The following is a 23,740-nucleotide window of genomic DNA, read 5'->3' as shown; positions in this document are numbered from 1 at the left end:
TCCTCGTTCCCTCCACCTCCGACACATATATCCTCTTGGTCAATCTCTCCTCACTCATTCTCTCCATGTGCCCAAACCATTTCAAAACACCCTCTTCTGCTCTCTCGACCACGCTCTTTTTATTTCCACACAACTCTCTTACCCTTACGTTACTTACTCGATCAAACCACCTCACACCACACATTGTCCTCAAACATCTCATTTCCAGCACATCCATCCTCCTGCGCACATCTCTATCCATAGCCCATGCCTCGCAACCATACAGCATTGTTGGAACCACTATTCCCTCAAACATACCCATTTTTGCTTTCCGAGATAATGTTCTCGACTTCCACACATTTTTCAAGGCTCCCAAAATTTTCGCCCCCTCCCCCACCCTATGATCCACTTCCGCTTCCATGGTTCCATCCGCTGACAGATCCACTCCCAGATATCTAAAACACTTCACTTCCTCCAGTTTTTCTCCATTCAAACTCACCTCCCAATTGACTTGACCCTCACCCCTACTGTACCTAATAACCTTGCTCTTATTCACATTTACTCTCAACTTTCTTCTTCCACACACTTTACCAAACTCAGTCACCAGCTTCTGCAGTTTCTCACATGAATCAGCCACCAGCGCTGTATCATCAGCTAACAACAATTGACTCACTTCCCAAGCTCTCTCATCCCCAACAGACTTCATACTTGCCCCTCTTTCCAGGACTCTTGCATTTACCTCCTTTACAACCCCATCCATAAACAAATTAAACAACCATGGAGACATCACACACCCCTGCCGCAAACCTACATTCACTGAGAACCAATCACTTTCCTCTCTTCCTACACGTACACATGCCTTACATCCTCGATAAAAACTTTTCACTGCTTCTAACAACTTGCCTCCCACACCATATATTCTTAATACCTTCCACAGAGCATCTCTATCAACTCTATCATATGCCTTCTCCAGATCCATAAATGCTACATACAAATCCATTTGCTTTTCTAAGTATTTCTCACATACATTCTTCAAAGCAAACACCTGATCCACACATCCTCTACCACTTCTGAAACCGCACTGCTCTTCCCCAATCTGATATATATATATATATATATATATATATATATATATATATATATATATATATATATATGGATGGAGTGATAAGAGAGATGAAAGCAAAACTCGAAAAAGAGGGTGCAGAGATGTAGTATGGCTGTGAAGTTTGTTGGCTAATGGTAAACCTGTTTGCAGATGATACCATGTTGTCTGCTGAGAGTGAAAAAGGAGTTGCAGAATGTTGTGTGTTTTGTGATGTGTGTGTAAGCATGAGCATTTGAAGGTAAATGCAAGTAAAAGTAAAGTAATGATGTTTTGAAGGAAAGAGAGAGAGTATAGATTTTGTAAAGCTGTATAAAGTGCAAGAAGAAAGTTTACTAAACTGTGTTTTGGGTGTGAGGGGAGAAAGACTAGAAAAAGTGAGAAAATCCAAGTATTTTGAAGCTGTCTTGGGTAAGTTTGATGATATGAAAGGAGAGATAAGGAAGAGAACAGTACAGGGTAGAGGAGTCATTGGGTACATTGATAAAATAATTAAGGGTAGAGGTGTAAGTATGGAGGTGAAGAGAGGTTTAAGGGACAGCAGAGTCCTTTAACCTTGACCTATGCAACCAAAATTTGGACATGGAATGAGTCACAGAGTTCAAGAGTCCAAGCTGTGGAAATGAGGTATATGAGAGGAGCATGTGGTATGATTGGATGGAATGAAGAAATGAAGGGGTATAATAGAAATGTGGTGTGGCAAGGAATGCAAAGGGAAGGAATTGTGGATTGTAATACTTAGAGGTGGTTTGGGCTTGTAGAAAGAATGCAAGACTGGCAGTTCACAAAGAGTGTTTTTGATAGTACAGTTAAAGAAGTTTGTGTTGGAGGAAGAGTGCTTGTGACATGGAGAATAGAGTGGAAGAGCACTGGAGGGAGAGAAATGGTGGAAGAATGTATGGAATGATGTCTGCAAAGGAGTTCCCGGAGAGAATGGGCAACAGAGATATAGATAGATAAATAGCAAAATACGCCCCAGTTTTGGTTCACAGGTGATTTGAAGCCTTTCTTTGAGGGAACATTTTATTTTGGATTAAAGGACTAGTTTTCTTGGCTTAACCTTGCCATGTAAGTCAAAGCCATGATATTAGAAGGATGCTTTTATGCTAACTTTTCTGAGGAAGCTTTTAGTGGAGTTTTACAGTTTTTGACTTTTCTCAATGTTTGTCAACCATACCATGGTCAAGATCATGAGAATCAATCTTATGGGAATTAGGGTTACCTCCTGCAAGGTGAAGGATTGTTTGTGTGCCACAGGATATCTTTTTTATGTTCAAAGTTATCTTCTCCTAGTTACGAAGTTTTTGTCTGACCCTTCACCTTAATGCTATTATGTTTTCATACCTTGTCAGGTAGACCAACTCAGGAGAGAAAAATGAGTTTTGAAGAATGAAAACTGCTTCTCTTCAGGACAGTGTTCCATAAATAAATGTCCTGGTCATTGTTTCCTGCCTTTCCTTCTCCTCTCTTTCAAAAGCCTTTCTCTTAACTGGCACTAGTGACTGTAAGGGTGAAGTCCTTGTTCTGAAGAATTTTGAAATGTTCAGCCTGGTGCAGCCTCACAGCCAGCAGGACAATGATGTCATTTGCTGGTGACTACCAATTAGAAAGGAGCATATCTGGAGCAAGTTATATCCTGTACCTCTGTTTGAGCTGTTCGAGAAGGAAGAGGGGCATCAAATCTTCAGAGGGTAGAGGGTTAAGAGAGGCTTCTAGCTCCCAGAAATCATGGAGATTTTCTCATAGCTTGTGGGTCAGTGTTCCAGAGAGAAACAGTTTTTCAGCCTTTAAAACCCACTTTTTTGAATAATCAGCTACAATAATTGTGCTAAGTTTTATTTCAAAAAGTGAGCAGTATATTTTCATTCACTCATTCAGTGAAGAGGAGATCCCTAGAATTTAAATTGGATTATCAAGGTCTGCCTTAAGAATTAATCCTTCTTGAAAAAGATCAGGTAAAAATGCTGTGTTGGACATTGCTTAATAAGAGAGAGTTTTCATTTGTATAATCTTAGAATTTGTATTATCAAGAAGAAATACATGATAAAAGAATAACTTTTTACTGTAAGAGGACACATATTTTGTTTTTGGTTGACTTATTGTGTGGATAATTCTTACATTGGCTGATCCCATAATTAGATGATGTTTATCCAGTAAAAAAGGTAAGACTTAACTCAGAAATGTTACATATAAAGGTGTGCTTTACTGAGTGATACTTACTTTTCTTTTTCCTTCATGATAACAATACTCAGAATGTTTAAAGTACATGAGAAAGATTTTTATGGAGTATTACTTCCCTATATGTAAATAGAGTAATTCCACAGTTTGAAATATTTTCATGAAAAATTAGTATTAAGTTGAGCTATTCCTTGATAGTTCACACTCTTTTGAAAACTTTAGTGTCTGTGAAATACGAACAGCCATTTACTAATTATGTTAAGGTCAGTTATGTGTTAAGGGTAGTATGGTGCCTAGTATCATTAGTCTTGCCAACTTTAGTCTGATGTTAATGATGATGTAATGTTCAGTAGGTTGCTTTATATAGTCATGGTCTAAACCTGAGTTAATTCCTTACATCAGCAGCTGGGTCTACGGATATATCCCCAGGTTATGGTAAGCAGTTCTTCTCGGTAGGAGTGACCCTTAACCCAGCACCCTTTAGTCCTCTCAGTTCAATGATCATTTGTGTCCCCCTCCCTTCCTGACTTTTCTTTTGTTGTTTCATGTGCTCCGTCATCCAGAATATGCAACTAGTATTTTTCCTGCTCCATTCCTTGCTCTGTTGTTTGCTGTGCTCCTTTTGTTACTTGTTACCTACCTTTTACCGTATTGTTTTGGTGAGTCATCTACCATGTGAGAATAATGATGTTATATTTTTGTAACTAGTACCACATGACCTGCAAAAGACCACCAATGTCTTGGCTACTCCTTCAACCCATCCACCCAATGCTCTGATGTTTTGAGTGGTTGTATATAAGAGGCTGACAACCCTTTTTTTCTTTGTTCATGCAACTTCAGAGCTTGAAGCATAAAGTGTGTCCCTTTCCCTGGTGTTACACTCATTTTGTTTGAATTTATCCTTTGTAATATCAGTCTTAGTTACCATACTTGTTCACTACTATGAGGGAAGTGTAGGGTAGAATATCACTAATTCAAGGTAATCTTTTCATAAAGTTATCAGGAAAACTAGTTAGACTATTGCACAGAAACAGTAAGTTAGATTTTGAAGCAGGAAATACAAATAGTGATGGACTTGAATATGATTGTCTCCATTAGACATTAATGTGATTACTAAATAAAGAAGCCAACAAATCAGAAATCCCAGTGTTTCATGTCTGTCTAAATGTGGTGTCTACGACTAGGTTAAACTCCTGCATTATACATACTAACTTACATTGGATATCACAGATAGGTATATTTGCATACAAACATAAATTCTTACTAGTTCAGAACTGAAACATAACTTTTCAGAACTATATGTTTTTACGCATATGAAAGTAACTTTTACACTTCATTTTGAAAGTTTAATGTTGAATTGTTAAATGCAGCCAAACTTGGCATATAATACCTTCATGCTTGTAATGTTGGAAGTAATCCCATTCAAACTTTTTTAGTGTATGTCAAATAACCCATAAAATAAGTAAAACTACCATCTGTTTGCTGCATCACATGCCTCTTATATAACTTTTTTTTATGTTGAAGGCTCCAGTCATGGACAAAAGTCCACATCAGGGGTAGGCCTTAACTGAAGTATAGAATTGAGAAATGGAGAAATGAAGAGACAAGGCAAAGTATTTATGAAGTTTTGGAGGAAGTGAAAAACCTGTCTTATAAAATGTGCCAGGTCATTGTTATTAGAAAAGACAGGAGAGGGTAGAGAGTTCCAAAATGGCCCACACATGAGTTGCCAACTGCCACACAGCAATCATGTGACACAGCAGCTTACCAGATATTGCATGGTCTAGCTAGTGGTGTGGGCACACAAGCAGCCAGCTCCCGGGAGCAAAAAACAAAGTAATACCTATAGAAGGGGGAGGGTGAACCAGCATTTCAGCACTGGGCAAGAGGATCAAGCTTGTAAGTTAGCCTGGAATAGTTTATAAGTTAGACTGATTTTGACTCAAGTCTGTCAAGTAAGGATGCAGATAAGAGAGCAGTACTCCATACAAGGACAAATCAATGCTTTGTATAAACAGAGCAAATGTTCAGAAGAAAAGAAGTTTCAGTATCTAAACAGGACACTCAGTCTGTTAGAGGCAGGCTAAGCTATTCCCATAATGTGGGCTTTCCAAGAAAGAGTGGATATTACAGTAATACCAAGTATGTTCATTGAGTCAAGAGGTGGAATTACAGAACCGTCAAAGGAGAGACAATAGTTGCGAGGAGTTTTTGATAGAAAGTTGGGTAGAAATTGGGTCTTGGAGGCATTAAACTTAACTAGAATTTGTCTACCCACTGAGATATCCTGTCCAAGTCTGAGTTTATTGAGGAAGCTGTGTTAAGACAAGATGCAGACCAAGTGAGAGATAAAGGAGCAGAACCGAAGGATGTGGATGAATGCAATGTTGAGTCATCAGCATATGAGTGCATTTGATTAATAATGGGAGAAAGCAAATTGCTGGAAATGAGAAAAAGTATAGGGGACAGGACAGAACCTTGAGGGACATTGCTGTTGATGGAGGGAGGGGAAGAGGCTGATCCATCAACGACCACAGGAGTAGATTGGCCTGAGAGGAAGCTAGCTATGAAGGAGCAAAGTGAGGGAGGGAAGCCAAAAGAGGGGAGTTTAGAGATGAGATCCTTATGTCACACCCTTTTAAAAGCTTTGGATATATCAAGAGCAACTAAACATAATGCCCTAGAATCTTTCAAGGATGATGACCAGTCATTAGTAAGATAGGAAAGAATATCACTAGGGGATCATGCCTTACTGAAGCCATTTTGGAAATCAGAGAGAAGACTGTGTGTTTCAAGATGTCTAAGTACATATGGGAGTTGAGGAGGGATTCAAAGATTTTGAAAATGGTAGATTTCAAAGCATTAGGGTGGTGGTTAGAGGGGTCAGAATGGTCACCCTTCTTAGGGATGGGATGTATCAGTGCATGCCTCCAATGGAACAGATGAGCAAGCATAGGTGTAAGCTCAAAGGCACACTCTTACATGATGACATAGTAATGGATGCCATCAGGACAATAAGCCTTGTTTGTGTCCAGATAGAGAGCTCTTTTTGGAAAGTCCAAAAAGATATTATGGGGAGAGAGGCATAGGGTTAGTAAGAGGAGTATCAGGGAATGAAGGAATGTTACAGTCATCCAAGGTAGACCTAGAGGAGAAACAGGAACCAAAGAGAGTTGCTTTGTCTACGGGAGAGACAGCTTTAGTACTCTCAGAACGGAAAAGTGAAGGAAAGGTTGAGTGACAGAAGTTATTGGAGATGCCCTTAGCTAAAGACCAGAAAGACCTATCAGTGGATGATGAGAGTTTATCAATTTTTCATTGAGTAAAGGAAAGCTTTGCCTGGATAACATGCTTGCAGCGATTATGGGCAGTGATTAAAAGCTGAATGGGAGTAAGAGGAAAGAGTTTTTCTAAGCCTAAGATGCCTGAATGGCTTCTGAACAGTAACAGTTGAACGATGAATTGGAAGAAGAGGTTGTTGTGAAAGTGAGGATAAATGCTTCCATTTCTGCAGGAATGACCTCTGCTGTGTTAACTGCATTAGCTGTGAATAAATCTATTTTGCTTTGGTTAATCTGTGTTTAGATGTAATTAGGTTTTGGAGAATTTAGTTCTGTTTGTCATCTAAAGACTACCAAGAGTCAAGTTGGTTTCCCCAAAAAACAAGGAAATGAAGCAGTGCAAAACTATAGAGATCTATGCATTATTGTAGCAGGCAGTGTAATGGAAATGTCTGAGGACAATATGTGGTGTGAGGTGGTTGGATTGAGTAAGTAATGAAAGGGTAATGACAGTACGTCAACCCGGATATTCCACATCATTCCAATTCACTCTATTCCTTGCACTCCTTTCACCCTCCTGCATATTTAGACCCCGATCTCTCACAATCTTTTTCACTTCATCCTTCCACCTTCAATTTGGTCTCCCACTTCTTGTTCCCTCCATATCTAACACATATATCCTCTTTGTCAATCTTTCCTCACTCATTCTCTCCATGTGTCTAACCATTTCAACACTCCCTATTCTACTCTCTCAACCACACTCTTTTTATTACCACACATCCCTCGTACCCTTTCATTTCTTACTCGATCAAACCACCTCACACCACATATTGTCCTCAAACATTTCATATCCAACACATCTAGCCTCCTCTGCACAACCCTAACTATAGCCCATGCCTTGCAACCACATAACATTCCTTCAAACATACCCATTTTTGCTCTTCGGGATAATGTTCTCGCCTTCCACACATTTTTCAACGCTTCCAAAACTTTCTCCCCCACTGTGGGACTTGCCTCTGCTTCTGTTGCTCCATCCACTGCTAAGTCCACTCACAGATATCTAAAACACTTCACTTCCTCCAGTTTTTCTCCATTCAAACTTACCTCCCAATTAACTGCCCCTCAACCCTACTGAACCTAATAACCTTGCTCTTATTCACATTTACTCTTAACTTTCTCCTTTCACACACTTTACCAAACTCAGTCACCAACCTCTGCAGTTTCTTACCCGAATCAGCCACCAGCACTGTATCATCAGCAAACAAACAACTGACTCACTCCCCATCCACAGCAGATTGCATGCTTGCCCCTCTCTCCAAAACTCTTGCATTCACCTCCCTAACCACCCCTCCATAAACAAATTAAACAACCATGAAGACATCACGAACCCGTTGCAAAGCGACTCACTGGGAACCAGTCACTTTCCTCCCTTCCTACTCGTACACATGCCTTACATCCTTGTTAAAAACTTTTCACTGCTTCTAGCAACTTACCTCCCACACCACATACTCTTAAAACCTTCCACAAAGCATCTCTATCAACCCTATCATATGCCTTCTCCAGATCCATAAATGCTACATACAAATCCATCTGTTTTTCTAAGTATTTCTCGCATACATTCTTCAAAGCAAACACCTGATCCACACATCCTCTACCACTTCTGAAACCACATTGCTCTTCCCCAGTCTGGTGCTCTGTACATGCCTTTACCCTCTCAATCAGATAATTTCCCAGAAATACTCAACAAACTTATGCCTCTGTAATTTGAATACTCACCTTTATCCCCTTTGCCTTTGTAGTATTCTGCCAATCCTCAGGCACTTCACCATGATCCATGCATACATTGAATATCCCTACCAACCAATCAACAATGCAGTCACCCCCTTTTTTAATAAATTCCACTGCAATACCATCCAAAGATGCTGCCTTGCCAGCTTTCATCTTCTGCAAAGCTTTCACTACCTCGTCTGTTTACCAACACATTCTCCATGACTCGCTCACTTCGCACACCACCCCGACCAAAAAACCCTATATCTGCCAGTCTTATCATCAGACATTCAACAAACCTTCAAAATACTCACTCCATCTCCTTCTCACTTCATTACTACTTCATATTATCTCCCCACTTGCACCCTTCACCAATATTCCCAATTGTTCTTGTCTTATGCACGTTATTTACCTCCTTCCAAAACATCTTTTTATGCTCCCTAAAATTTAATGATACTCTCTCACCTTAACTCTCATTTGTTCTCTTTTTCACCTCTTGCACCTTTCTCTTGACCTCCTGCCACTTTTTTATACATTTCCCAGTCATTTGCACAACTTCCTTGCAAAAATTGTCCAAACGTCTCTTTCACTAACAACCTTACTTCTTCATCCCGCCACTCACCACCCTTTCTAATCTGCCCATCTCCTACCTTTCTCATTCCACATGCATCTTTTATGCTAGCTATCACTGCTTCCCTAAAAACATCCCATTCCTCTTCCACTCCCCTCATCATTTGTTCTCACCTTTTGCCATTCTACACTCAATCTCTCTTGATACTTCCTCACACAAGTCTCTTTTCCAAACTCACTTACTCTCACCACACTCTTTTCCCCAACATTCTCTCTTCTCTGAAAACCTCTACAAGTCTTCACCTTTGCCACCACAAGATAGTGATCAGACATCCCTCCAGCTGCCCCTCTCAGAACATTTACATCCAAAAGTCTCTCTTTTACATGCCTATCATTTAACACGTAATCCAATATTGCCCTTTGACCATCTTTCCTACTCACATACATATGTATATCTCTCTTTTTAAACCAGGTATTCCCAATCACCAGTCCTTTTTCAGCACACAAGCCCACAAGCTCTTCACCAACCAGGTATTCCCAATCACCAGTCCTTTTTCAGCACACAAGCCCCACAAGCTCTTCACCATTTCCATTTACAGCACTGAACACCCCATTTACACCAATTATACCCTCAACTACCACATTACTCGCCTTCGCATTCAAATCACCCATCACTGTAACTAGGTCTCGTGCATCAAAGCTACTGACACACTCACTCAGCTGCTCCCAAAACACATGCCTCTTATGATCTTTCTTAACCGCCATTTCCCGCGTCAGCAAGGCAGCGCAAGGAAACAGAAAAAGAATAGCCCAACCACCCATATACACATATACACATTTATACATAAACACCCATACATGCACATATACATACACATACATTTGAATGTACATATACATACACAGACATATACATATATACACATGTACATATTCATGCTTGCCACTTTCATCCATTCCTGTCGCCACCCTGCCACACGTGAAGTAGCATCCTCCCCCAGCGAGGTAGCACCAGGAAAAGACAAAAAGGCCACATTTGTTCACACTCAGTCTCTAGCTGTAAAGTGTAATGCATCAAAACCCCAGCTCCCTTTCCACATCCAGGCCCTACAGACCTTTCCAAAGTTTACCCCAGATGCTTCACATACCTAAGCTCAATCCATTGATAGCACATCGACCTCAGTATACCACATCATTCCAATTCATTCTATTCCTTGCTCACCTTTCACCCTCCTGTATGTTCAGGCCCTGATCACTCAAAATCTTTTTCACTTCATCCTTCCACCTCCAATTTGGTTTCCTGCTTCTCCTTCTTCTCCCCACCTCTGACACATATATCCTCTTTGTCAGTTTTTACTTACTCATTCTCTTCATGTATCCAAACCATTTCAACACACCCTCTTCTGCTCTCTCCACCATTTTCTTTTTATTACCACACGTCTCTTTTACCCTTTCATTATATATTTGATCAAACCACCACACACCACATATTGTTCTTAAACATTTCATTTCCAACATTTCTCTGCACAACCCTATCTATAGCCCAAGCCTCGCAACCATATAACATTGTTGGAACTACTATTCCTTCAAACATACAAATTTTTGCTTTCCGAGATGATGTTTTTGCCTTCCACACATTCTTCAGTGCTTCCAGAACCTTCGTCCCCTCCCCCACCCAGTGACTCACTTCCGCCTCCATGGTTCCATCCTCTGCTAAGTCCACTTCCAGATATCTAAAACACTTCACTTCCTCCAGTTTTTCTCCATTCAAACATACCTCCCACTTGATTTGTCCCTCCACCCTACTGAACCTAATAACATTGCTATTATTCACATTTACCCTCAACTTTCTTCTTTCATAAACTTTACCAAACCCGTTCACCAACCTCTGCAGTTTCTCACCCTAATCAGCCACCAGTGCTGTATTATCAATGAACAACAACTGACTCACTTCCCAAACTTTCTCAACCACAACAGACTTCATACTTGCACTCTTTCCAAAACTCTTGTATTCACCTTGCTAACCACTCCATCCATAAGCAAATTTAACAGCCATGGAGACATAATGCACCCCTACTGCAAACCGACATTCACTGGGAACCAATTTCTCTCCTCTATTCCTACTCATAGACATGCCTCACATCCTTGATACAAATTTTTCACTGCTTCTAGCAACTTACCTCCCACACCATATTCTCGTAAAATCTTCCACAAAGCATCTCTATCAACCCTATCAATATGTGGTGTGGGGTGGTTTAATCAAATAAGTAATGAAAGGGTAAGAGAGATGTGTAGTAATAAAAAGAGTGTGGTTGAGAGAGCAAAAGAGGGTGTGTTGAAGTAGTTTGGTCACATGAAGGGAATGAATGAGGAAAGATTGACAAAGAGGATATGTGTGTCAGAGGTGGAGGGAACATGGAGAAGTGGGAGACCAAATTTGAGGTCCATGTGTGGGCGTTTATGTATATACATGTGTATGGTGGTGGGTTGGGCCATTCTTTCGTCTGTTTCCTTGTGCTACCTCGCTAATGTGGGAGACAGCAACAAAGTGGGGCCTGGATGTGGAAAGGGAGCTGTGGTTTCGGTGCATTATTACATGACAGCTAGAGACTGAGTGTGAACAAATGTGGCCTTTGTTGTCTTTTCCTAGCGCTACCTCACGCACATGAGGGGGGAGGGCATTCTTATTTCATGTGTGGCGGGGTGGCGATGGGAGTGAATAAAGCCAGACAGTATGAATTATGTACATGTGTATATATGTATATGTCTGTGTGTGTGTATATATGTATACATTGAGATTTATAGGTATGTATATGTGCTTGTGTGGATGTGTATGTATATACATGTGTATGTGGGTGTGTTGGGCTATTCTTTCATCTGTTTCCTTGTGCTACCTCACTAATGCAGGAGACAACGACAAAGCAAAATAATTATAATAAAAAATATATATATTTATTTTGCTTTGTCGCTGTCTCCTGCGTTAGCGAGGTCGCGCACGGAAACAGACGAAAGAATGGCCCAACCCACCCACATACACATGTATATACATACACATCCACACACGCAAATGTACATACCTATACATCTCAACATATACATATATATACGCACACAGACATATACATATATACACAGGCACATAATTCATGCTGTCTGCCTTTATTCATTCCCATCGCGACCCCGCCACACATGAAAATAACCACCCCCTCCCCCCAAATGTTTGTGAAGTAGCACTAGGAAAAGACAACAAAGGCCACTTTTGTTCACATTCAGTCTCTAGCTGTCTTGTAATAATGCACCAAAACCACAGCTCCCATTCCACATCCAAGCCCCACAGAACTTTCCATGGTTTACCCCAGACGCTTCACATGCCCTGGTTCAATCCATTGACAGCACATCGACCCCGGTATACCACATCGTTCCAATTCACTCTATTCCTTGCACTCTTTTCACCCTCATGCATGTTCAAGCCCCAATCACTCAAATTCTTTTTCACTCCATCTTTCCACCTCCAATTTGGTCTCCCACTTCTCCTCGTTCCCTCCACCTCTGACACATATATCCTCTTTGTCAATCTTTCTTCACTCATTCTCTCCATGTGACCAAACCATTTCAAACACCCTCTTCTGTCAAAACACCCTCTTCTGCTCTCTCAACCACACTCTTTTTATTACCATACATCTCTCTTACCCTATCATTACTTACTCAATCAAACCACCTCACACCACATATTGTCCTCAAACATCTCATTTCCAGCACATCCACCCTCCTCCGCACAACTCTATCCATAGCCCACGCCTCGCATCCATATAACACTGTTGGAACTACTATTCCTTCAAACATACCCATTTTTGCTTTCGAAGATAATGTTCTCGACTTCCACACATTCTTCAACGCTCCCAGAACTTTCGCCCCCTCCCCCACCCTATGATTCACTTCCACTTCCTTGGTTCCATCTGCTGCCAAATCCCCTCCCAGATATCTAAAACGCTTCACTTCCTCCAGTTTTTCTCCATTCAAACTTACCTCCCAATTGACTTGTCCCTCAACCCTACTGTACGTAATAACCTTGCTCTTATTCACATTTACTCTCAGCTTTCTTCTTTCACACACTTTACAAAACTCAGTCACCAGCTTCTGCAGTTTCTCGCATGAATCAGCCACCAGCGCTGTATCATCAGCGAACAACAACTGACTCACTTCCCAAGCTCTCTCATCCACAACAGACTGCATACTTGCCCCTCTTTCCAAAACTCTTGCATTCACCTCCCTAACAACCCCATCCATAAACAAATTAAGCAACCATGGAGACATCACACACCCCTGCCACAAACCTACATTCACTGAGAACCAATCACTTTCCTCTCTTCCTACACGTACACATGCCTTACATCCTCGATAAAAACTTTTCACTGCTTCTAACAACTTGCCTCCCACACCATATATTCTTAATACCTTCCACAGAGCATCTCTATCAACTCTATCATATACCTTCTCCAGATCCATAAATGCTACATACAAATCCATTTGCTTTTCTAAGTATTTCTCACATACATTTTTCAAAGCAAACACTTGATCCACACATCCTCTACCACTTCTGAAACCAGACTGCTCTTCCCCAGTCTGATGCTCTCTCTGTATATGCCTTCACCCTCTCAGTGAACACCCTCCCATATAATTTCCCATGAATACTCAACAAACTTTTTTTTTTTTTTTTTTTTTTTTTTTTTATACTTTGTCGCTGTCTCCCGCGTTTGCGAGGTAGCGCAAGGAAACAGACGAAAGAAATGGCCCAACCCCCCCCATACACATGTACATACACACGTCCACACACGCAAATATACATACCTACACAGCTTTCCATGGTTTACCCCAGACGCTTCACATGCCTTGATTCAATCCACTGACAGCACGTCAACCCCTGTATACCACATCGCTCCAATTCACTCTATTCCTTGCCCTCCTTTCACCCTCCTGCATGTTCAGGCCCCGATCACACAAAATCCTTTTCACTCCATCTTTCCACCTCCAATTTGGTCTCCCTCTTCTCCTCGTTCCCTCCACCTCCGACACATATATCCTCTTGGTCAATCTTACCTCACTCATTCTCTCCATGTGCCCAAACCATTTCAAAATACCCTCTTCTGCTCTCTCAACCACGCTCTTTTTATTTCCACACATCTCTCTTACCCTTACGTTACTTACTCGATCAAACCACCTCACACCACACATTGTCCTCAAACATCTCATTTCCAGCACATCCATCCTCCTACGCACAACTCTATCCATAGCCCACGCCTCGCAACCATACAACATTGTTGGAACTACTATTCCTTCAAACATACCCATTTTTGCTTTCCGGGATAATGTTCTCGACTTCCACACATTTTTCAAGGCTCCCAAAATTTTCGCCCCCTCCCCCACCCTATGATCCACTTCCGCTTCCATGGTTCCATCCGCTGACAGATCCACTCCCAGATATCTAAAACACTTCACTTCCTCCAGCCTCTCACCATTCAAACTCACCTCCCAATTGACTTGACCCTCAACCCTACTGTACCTAATAACCTTGCTCTTATTGACATTTACTCTTAACTTTCTTCTTCCACACACTTTACCAAACTCCGTCACCAGCTTCTGCAGTTTCTCACATGAATCCGCCACCAGCGCTGTATCATCAGCGAACAACAACTGACTCACTTCCCAAGCTCTCTCATCCCCAACAGACTTCATACTTGCCCCTCTTTCCAAAACTCTTGCATTTACCTCCCTAACAACCCCATCCATAAACAAATTAAACAACCATGGAGACATCACACACCCCTGCCGCAAACCTACATTCACTGAGAACCAATCACTTTCCTCTCTTCCTACACGTACACATGCCTTACATCCTCGATAAAAACTTTTCACTGCTTCTAACAACTTTCCTCCCACACCATATATTCTTAATACCTTCCACAGAGCATCTCTATCAACTCTATCATATGCCTTCTCCAGATCCATAAATGCTACATACAAATCCATTTGCTTTTCTAAGTATTTCTCACATACATTCTTCAAAGCAAACACCTGATCCACACATCCTCTACCACTTCTGAAACCACACTGCTCTTCCCCAATCTGATGCTCTGTACATGCCTTCACCCTCTCAATCAATACCCTCCCATATAATTTACCAGGAATACTCAACAAACTTATACCTCTGTAATTTGAGCACTCACTCTTATCCCCTTTGCCTTTGTACAATGGCACTATGCAAGCATTCCGCCAATCCTCAGGCACCTCACCATGAGTCATACATACATTAAATAACCTTACCAACCAGTCAACAATACAGTCACCCCCTTTTTTTTATAAATTCCACTGCAATACCATCCAAACCTGCTGCCTTGCCGGCTTTCATCTTCCGCAAAGCTTTTACTACCTCTTCTCTGTTTACCAAATCATTTTCCCTAACCCTCTCACTTTGCACACCACCTCGACCCAAACACCCTATATCTGCCACTCTGTCATCAGACACATTCAACAAACCTTCAAAATACTCATTCCATCTCCTTCTCACATCACCACTACTTGTTATCACCTCCCCATTTACGCCCTTCACTGAAGTTCCCATTTGCTCCCTTGTCTTACGCACCCTATTTACCTCCTTCCAGAACATCTTTTTATTCTCCCTAAAATTTACTGATAGTCTCTCACCCCAACTCTCATTAGCCCTTTTTTTCACCTCTTGCACCTTTCTCTTGACCTCCTGTCTCTTTCTTTTATACTTCTCCCACTCAATTGCATTTTTTCCCTGCAAAAATCGTCCAAATGCCTCTCTCTTCTCTTTCACTAATAATCTTACTTCTTCATCCCACCACTCACTACCCTTTCTAATCAACCCACCTCCCACTCTTCTCATGCCACAAGCATCTTTTGCGCAATCCATCACTGATTCCCTAAATACATCCCATTCCTCCCCCACTCCCCTTACTTCCATTGTTCTCACCTTTTTCCATTCTGTACACAGTCTCTCCTGATACTTCTTCACACAGGTCTCCTTCCCAAGCTCACTTACTCTCACCACCTTCTTCACCCCAACATTCACTCTTCTTTTCTGAAAACCCATACTAATCTTCACCTTAGCCTCCACAAGATAATGATCAGACATCCCTCCAGTTGCACCTCTCAGCACATTGACATCCAAAAGTCTCTCTTTCGCACGCCTGTCCATTAACACGTAATCCAATAACGCTCTCTGGCCATCTCTCCTACTTACATAAGTATACTTATGTATATCTCGCTTTTTAAACCAGGTATTCCCAATCACCAGTCCTTTTTCAGCACATAAATCTACAAGCTCTTCACCATTTCCATTTACAGCACTGAACACCCCATTTACACCAATTATACCCTCAACTACCACATTACTCGCCTTCGCATTCAAATCACCATCACTGTAACTAGGTCTCGTGCATCAAAGCTACTGACACACTCACTCAGCTGCTCCCCATAACACATGCCTCTTATGATCTTTCTTAACCGCCATTTCCCGCGTCAGCAAGGCAGCGCAAGGAAACAGAAAAAGAATAGCCCAACCACCCATATACACATATACACATTTATACATAAACACCCATACATGCACATATACATACACATACATTTGAATGTAATATACATACACAGGACTATATACATATATACACATGTACATATTCATGCTTGCCACTTTCATCCATTCCTGTCGCCACCTGCCACACGTGAAGTAGCATCCTCCCCCGCGAGGTAGCACCAGGAAAAGACAAAAAGGCCACATTTGTTCACACTCAGTCTTCTAGCTGTAAAGTGTAATGCATCAAAACCCCAGCTCCCTTTCCACATCCAGGCCCTACAGACCTTTCCAAAGTTTACCCCAGATGCTTCACATACCCAAGCTCAATCCATTGATAGCACATCGACCTCAGTATACCACATCATTCCAATTCATTCTATTCCTTGCTCACCTTTCACCCTCCTGCATGTTCAGGCCCTGATCACTCAAAATCTTTTTCACTCCATCTTTCCACCTCCAATTTGGTTTCCTGCTTCTCCTTCTTCTCCCCACCTCTGACACATATATCCTCTTTGTCAATCTTTCTTCACTCATTCTCTCCATGTGACCAAACCATTTCAACACACCCTCTTCTGCTCTCTCCACCATTTTCTTTTTATTACCACACGTCTCTTTTACCCTTTCATTATATATTTGATCAAACCACCACACACCACATATTGTTCTTAAAACATTTCATTTCCAACATTTCTCTGCACAACCCTATCTATAGCCCAAGCCTCGCAACCATACAACATTGTTGGAACTACTATTCCTTCAAACATACAAATTTTTGCTTTCCGAGATGATGTTTTTGCCTTCCACAACATTCTTCAGTGCTTCCAGAACCTTCGTCCCCTCCCCCACCCAGTGACTCACTTCCGCCTCCATGGTTCCATCCTCTGCTAAGTCCACTTCCAGATATCTAAAACACTTCACTTCCTCAGTTTTTCTCCATTCAACATACCTCCCACTTGATTTGTCCCTCCACCCTACTGAACCTAATAACATTGCTATTATTCACATTTACCCTCAACTTTCTTCTTTCACACACTTTACAAACTCAGTCACCAGCTTCTGCAGTTTCTCACCCTAATCAGCCACCAGTGCTGTATTATCAATGAACAACAACTGACTCACTTCCCAAACTTTCTCAACCACAACAGACTTCATACTTGCACTCTTTCCAAAACTCTTGTTTTCACCTTGCTAACCACTCCATCCATAAGCAAATTTAACAGCCCATGGAGACATAATGCACCCCTACTGCAAACCGACATTCACTGGGAACCAATTTCTCTCCTCTATTCCTACTCATAGACATGCCTCACATCCTTGATACAAATTTTTCACTGCTTCTAGCAACTTACCTCCCACACCATATTCTCGTAAAATCTTCCACAAAGCATCTCTATCAACCCTATCAATATGTGGTGTGGGGTGGTTTAAATCAAATAAGTAATGAAAGGGTAAGAGAGATGTGTGAAATAAAAAGAGCGTGGTTGAGAGAGCAGAAGAGGGTGTTTTGAATGGTTTGGGCACATGGAGAGAATGAGTGAGGAAAGATTGACCAAGAGGATATATGTGTCGGAGGTGGAGGGAACGAGAAGTGGGAGACCAAATTTGAGGTCCATTGTGGGCGTTTATGTATATACATGTGTATGGGGGTGGGTTGGGCCATTCTTTCGTCTGTTTCTTGTGCTACCTCGCTAATGTGGGAGACAGCAACAAAGTGGGGCCTGGATGTGGAAAGGGAGCTGTGGTTTCGGTGCATTATTACATGACAGCTAGAGACTGAGTGTGAACAAATGTGGCCTTTGTTGTCTTTTCCTAGCGCTACCTCACGCACCATGAGGGGGGAGGGCATTCTTATTTCATGTGTGGCCGGCGGTTGGCGGATGGGAGTGAATAAAGCCAGACAGTATGAATTATGTACATGTGTATATATGTATATGTCTGTGTGTGTGTATATATGTATACATTGAGATTTATAGGTTGTATATGTGCTTGTGTGGAGGTGTATGTATATACATGTGTATGGGGGTGGGTTGGGCCATTCTTTCGTCTGTTTCCTTGCGCTACCTCGCAAACGCGGGAGACAGCGAAAAAAAAAAAATATATATATATATAAATATATATATATATTTATTTTGCTTTGTCGCTGTCTCCCGCGTTTGCGAGGTAGCGCAAGGAAACAGACGAAAGAATGGCCCAACCCACCCACATACACATGTATATACATACACATCCACACACGCAAATGTACATACCTATACATCTCAACATATACATATATATACGCACACAGACATATACATATAACACAGGCACATAATTCATGCTGTCTGCCTTTATTCATTCCCATCGCGACCCCGCCACACATGAAAATAACCACCCCCTCCCCCCAAATGTTTGTGAAGTAGCACTAGGAAAAGACAACAAAGGCCACTTTTGTTCACATTCAGTCTCTAGCTGTCTTGTAATAATGCCACCAAAACCACAGCTCCCATTCCACATCCAAGCCCCACAGAACTTTCCATGGTTTACCCCAGACGCTTCACATGCCTTGATTCAATCCACTGACAGCACGTCAACCCCTGTATACCACATCGCTCCAATTCACTCTATTCCTTGCCCTCCTTTCACCCTCCTGCATGTTCAGGCCCCGATCACACAAAATCTTTTCACTCCATCTTTCCACCTCCAATTTGGTCTCCCTCTTCTCCTCGTTCCCTCCACCTCCGACACATATATCCTCTTGGTCAATCTTTCCTCACTCATTCTCTCCATGTGCCCAAACCATTTCAAAACACCCTCTTCTGCTCTCTCAACCACGCTCTTTTTATTTCCACACATCTCTCTTACCCTTACGTTACTTACTCGATCAAACCACCTCACACCACACATTGTCCTCAAACATCTCATTTCCAGCACATCCATCCTCCTGCGCACAACTCTATCCATAGCCCACGCCTCGCAACCATACAACATTGTTGGAACTACTATTCCTTCAAACATACCCATTTTTGCTTTCCGGGATAATGTTCTCGACTTCCACACATTTTTCAAGGCTCCCAAAATTTTCGCCCCCTCCCCCACCCTATGATCCACTTCCGCTTCCATGGTTCCATCCGCTGACAGATCCACTCCCAGATATCTAAAACACTTCACTTCCTCCAGTCTCTCTCCATTCAAACTCACCTCCCAATTGACTTGACCCTCAACCCTACTGTACCTAATAACCTTGCTCTTATTCACATTTACTCTTAACTTTCTTCTTCCACACACTTTACCAAACTCCGTCACCAGCTTCTGCAGTTTCTCACATGAATCCGCCACCAGCGCTGTATCATCAGCGAACAACAACTGACTCACTTCCCAAGCTCTCTCATCCCCAACAGACTTCATACTTGCCCCTCTTTCCAAAACTCTTGCATTTACCTCCCTAACAACCCCATCCATAAACAAATTAAACAACCATGGAGACATCACACACCCCTGCCGCAAACCTACATTCACTGAGAACCAATCACTTTCCTCTCTTCCTACACGTACACATGCCTTACATCCTCGATAAAAACTTTTCACTGCTTCTAACAACTTGCCTCCCACACCATATATTCTTAATACCTTCCACAGAGCATCTCTATCAACTCTATCATATGCCTTCTCCAGATCCATAAATGCTACATACAAATCCATTTGCTTTTCTAAGTATTTCTCACATACATTCTTCAAAGCAAACACCTGATCCACACATCCTCTACCACTTCTGAAACCACACTGCTCTTCCCCAATCTGATGCTCTGTACATGCCTTCACCCTCTCAATCAATACCCTCCCATATAATTTACCAGGAATACTCAACAAACTTATACCTCTGTAATTTGAGCACTCACTCTTATCCCCTTTGCCTTTGTACAATGGCACTATGCACGCATTCCGCCAATCCTCAGGCACCTCACCATGAGTCATACATACATTAAATAACCTTACCAACCAGTCAACAATACAGTCACCCCCTTTTTTAATAAATTCCACTGCAATACCATCCAAACCTGCTGCCTTGCCGGCTTTCATCTTCCGCAAAGCTTTTACTACCTCTTCTCTGTTTACCAAATCATTTTCCCTAACCCTCTCACTTTGCACACCACCTCGACCCAAACACCCTATATCTGCCACTCTGTCATCAGACACATTCAACAAACCTTCAAAATACTCATTCCATCTCCTTCTCACATCACCACTACTTGTTATCACCTCCCCATTTACGCCCTTCACTGAAGTTCCCATTTGCTCCCTTGTCTTACGCACCCTATTTACCTCCTTCCAGAACATCTTTTTATTCTCCCTAAAATTTACTGATAGTCTCTCACCCCAACTCTCATTTGCCCTTTTTTTCACCTCTTGCACCTTTCTCTTGACCTCCTGTCTCTTTCTTTTATACTTCTCCCACTCAATTGCATTTTTTCCCTGCAAAAATCGTCCAAATGCCTCTCTCTTCTCTTTCACTAATACTCTTACTTCTTCATCCCACCACTCACTACCCTTTCTAAACAGCCCACCTCCCACTCTTCTCATGCCACAAGCATCTTTTGCGCAATCCATCACTGATTCCCTAAATACATCCCATTCCTCCCCCACTCCCCTTACTTCCATTGTTCTCACCTTTTTCCATTCTGTACACAGTCTCTCCTGATACTTCTTCACACAGGTCTCCTTCCCAAGCTCACTTACTCTCACCACCTTCTTCACCCCAACATTCACTCTTCTTTTCTGAAAACCCATACTAATCTTCACCTTAGCCTCCACAAGATAATGATCAGACATCCCTCCAGTTGCACCTCTCAGCACATTGACATCCAAAAGTCTCTCTTTCGCACGCCTGTCCATTAACACGTAATCCAATAACGCTCTCTGGCCATCTCTCCTACTTACATAAGTATACTTATGTATATCTCGCTTTTTAAACCAGGTATTCCCAATCATCAGTCCTTTTTCAGCACATAAATCTACAAGCTCTTCACCATTTCCATTTACAACACTGAACACCCCATGCATACCAATTATTCCCTCAACTGCCACATTACTCACCTTTGCATTCAAATCACCCATCACTATAACCCGGTCTCGTGCATCAAAACCGCTAACACACTCATTTAGCTGTTCCCAAAACACTTGCCTCTCATGATCTTTCTTCTCATGCCCAGGTGCATATGCACCAATAATCACCCACCTCTCTCCATCAACTTTCAGTTTTACCCATATTAATCGAGAATTTACTTTCTTACATTCTATGACATACTCCCACAACTCCTGTTTCAGGAGTATTGCTACTCCTTCCCTTGCTCTTGTCCTCTCACTAACCCCTGACTTCACTCCCCAGACATTTCCAAACCACTCTTCCCCTTTACCCTTGAGCTTCGTTTCACTCAGAGCCAAAACATCCAGGTTCCTTTCCTCAAACATACTACCTATCTCTCCTTTTTTCACATCTTGGTTACATCCACACACATTTAGGCACCCCACTCTGAGCCTTCGAGGAGGATGAGCACTCCCCGCGTGACTCCTTCTTCTGTTTCCCATTTTAGAAAGTTAATACAAGGAGGGGAGGATTTCCGGCCCCCCGCTCCCGTCCCCTCTAGTCGCTTTCTACGACACGCGAGGAATACGTGGGAAGTATTCTTTCACCCCTATCCCCAGGGATAATATACATATATAAACACACACGCACACACACACACACACACACACACACACACACATACATATATATACATATGAAAAATGTAAGAAACAATTTAGAAAACAAACTTTTAGCTTGAAATGAATGAAAAAATGAACGTCACATAATGGTTCAACCTCTGGCTATGGAAAAGGAAATGTACAATTTATTCACACAAACGTCAATAGCAGTTCTCATCAATTTCACCACTGAATCAATAAGCTTCAATGTCTAAGCTACATTTTTCTCCAACTTTTCAACAAACTTATACTTCTGTAATTTGAGCACTCACATTTATCCCCTTTGCCTTTGTACAATGGCACTATGCAAGCATTCCGCATATCCTCAGGCACCTGACCATGAGTCATACATACATTAAATAACCTTACCAACCAGTCAACAATACAGTCACCCCCATTTTTAATAAAATGAGAGTTAGGGTGAGAGGGTATCATCAAATTTTAGGGAGAATAAAAAGATGTTTTGGAAGGAGGTAAATAAAGTGCGTAAGACAAGGGAACAAATGGGAACTTCAGTGAAGGGGGCAAGTGGGGAGGTGATAACAAGTACTGGTGATGTGAGAAGGAGATGGAGTGAGTATTTTGAAGGTTTGCTGAATGTGTTTGATGATAGAGTGGCAGATATAGGGTGTTTTGGTCGAGGTGGTATTCAAAGTAAGAGGGTTAGGGAAAATGATTTGGTAAACAGAGAAGAGGTAGTAAAAGCTTTGCGGAAGATGAAAGCTGGCAAGGCAGCAGGTTTCAATGGTATTACAGTGGAATATATATATATATATATATATATATATATATATATATATATATATATATATATATATATATATATATATATATATTTTTATTTATTTATTTTATTATACTTTGTCGCTGTCTCCCGCGTTTGCGAGGTAGCGCAAGGAAACAGACGAAAGAAATGGCCCAACCCCCCCATACACATGTATATACATACGTCCACACACGCAAATATACATACCTACACAGCTTTCCATGGTTTACCCCAGATGCTTCAATGCCTTGATTCAATCCACTGACAGCACGTCAACCCCGGTATACCACATCGCTCCAATTCACTCTATTCCTTGCCCTCCTTTCACCCTCCTGCATGTTCAGGCCCTGATCACACAAAATCTTTTTCACTCCATCTTTCCACCTCCAATTTGGTCTCCCTCTTCTCCTCGTTCCCTCCACCTCCGACTCATATATCCTCTTGGTCAATCTTTCCTCACTCATTCTCTCCATGTGCCCAAACCACTTCAAAACACCCTCTTCTGCTCTCTCAACCACGCTCTTTTTATTTCCACACATCTCTCTTACCCTTACGTTACTCACTCGATCAAACCACCTCACACCACACATTGTCCTCAAACATCTCATTTCCAGCACATCCATCCTCCTGTGCACAACTCTATCTATAGCCCACGCCTCGCAACCATACAACATTGTTGGAACCACTATTCCTTCAAACATACCCATTTTTGCTTTCCGAGATAATGTTCTCGCTTTTTAAACCAGGTATTCCCAATCACCAGTCCTTTT

At 41.8% G+C, this 23,740-nt stretch overlaps 1 protein-coding gene across 1 annotated transcript in view; it reads left to right on the top strand.

The window, feature by feature from the left end:
* The window catches only part of sei (potassium voltage-gated channel seizure), a 924,474-nt gene that overhangs the window by 526,334 nt on the left and 374,400 nt on the right, over nt 1-23,740 (top strand). Inside the window, exon 16 of the mRNA XM_071664734.1 lies at nt 3,665-3,697. Within this exon, the coding sequence (XP_071520835.1) occupies nt 3,665-3,697 (33 nt within the window). The remainder of the gene's footprint in view (nt 1-3,664; nt 3,698-23,740) is intronic.

Source organism: Panulirus ornatus, chromosome 9 (genome assembly GCF_036320965.1).
Source record: "Panulirus ornatus isolate Po-2019 chromosome 9, ASM3632096v1, whole genome shotgun sequence".
Taxonomy (NCBI): domain Eukaryota; kingdom Metazoa; phylum Arthropoda; class Malacostraca; order Decapoda; family Palinuridae; genus Panulirus; species Panulirus ornatus.
This window is presented reverse-complemented; position numbering and strand designations above follow the sequence as displayed.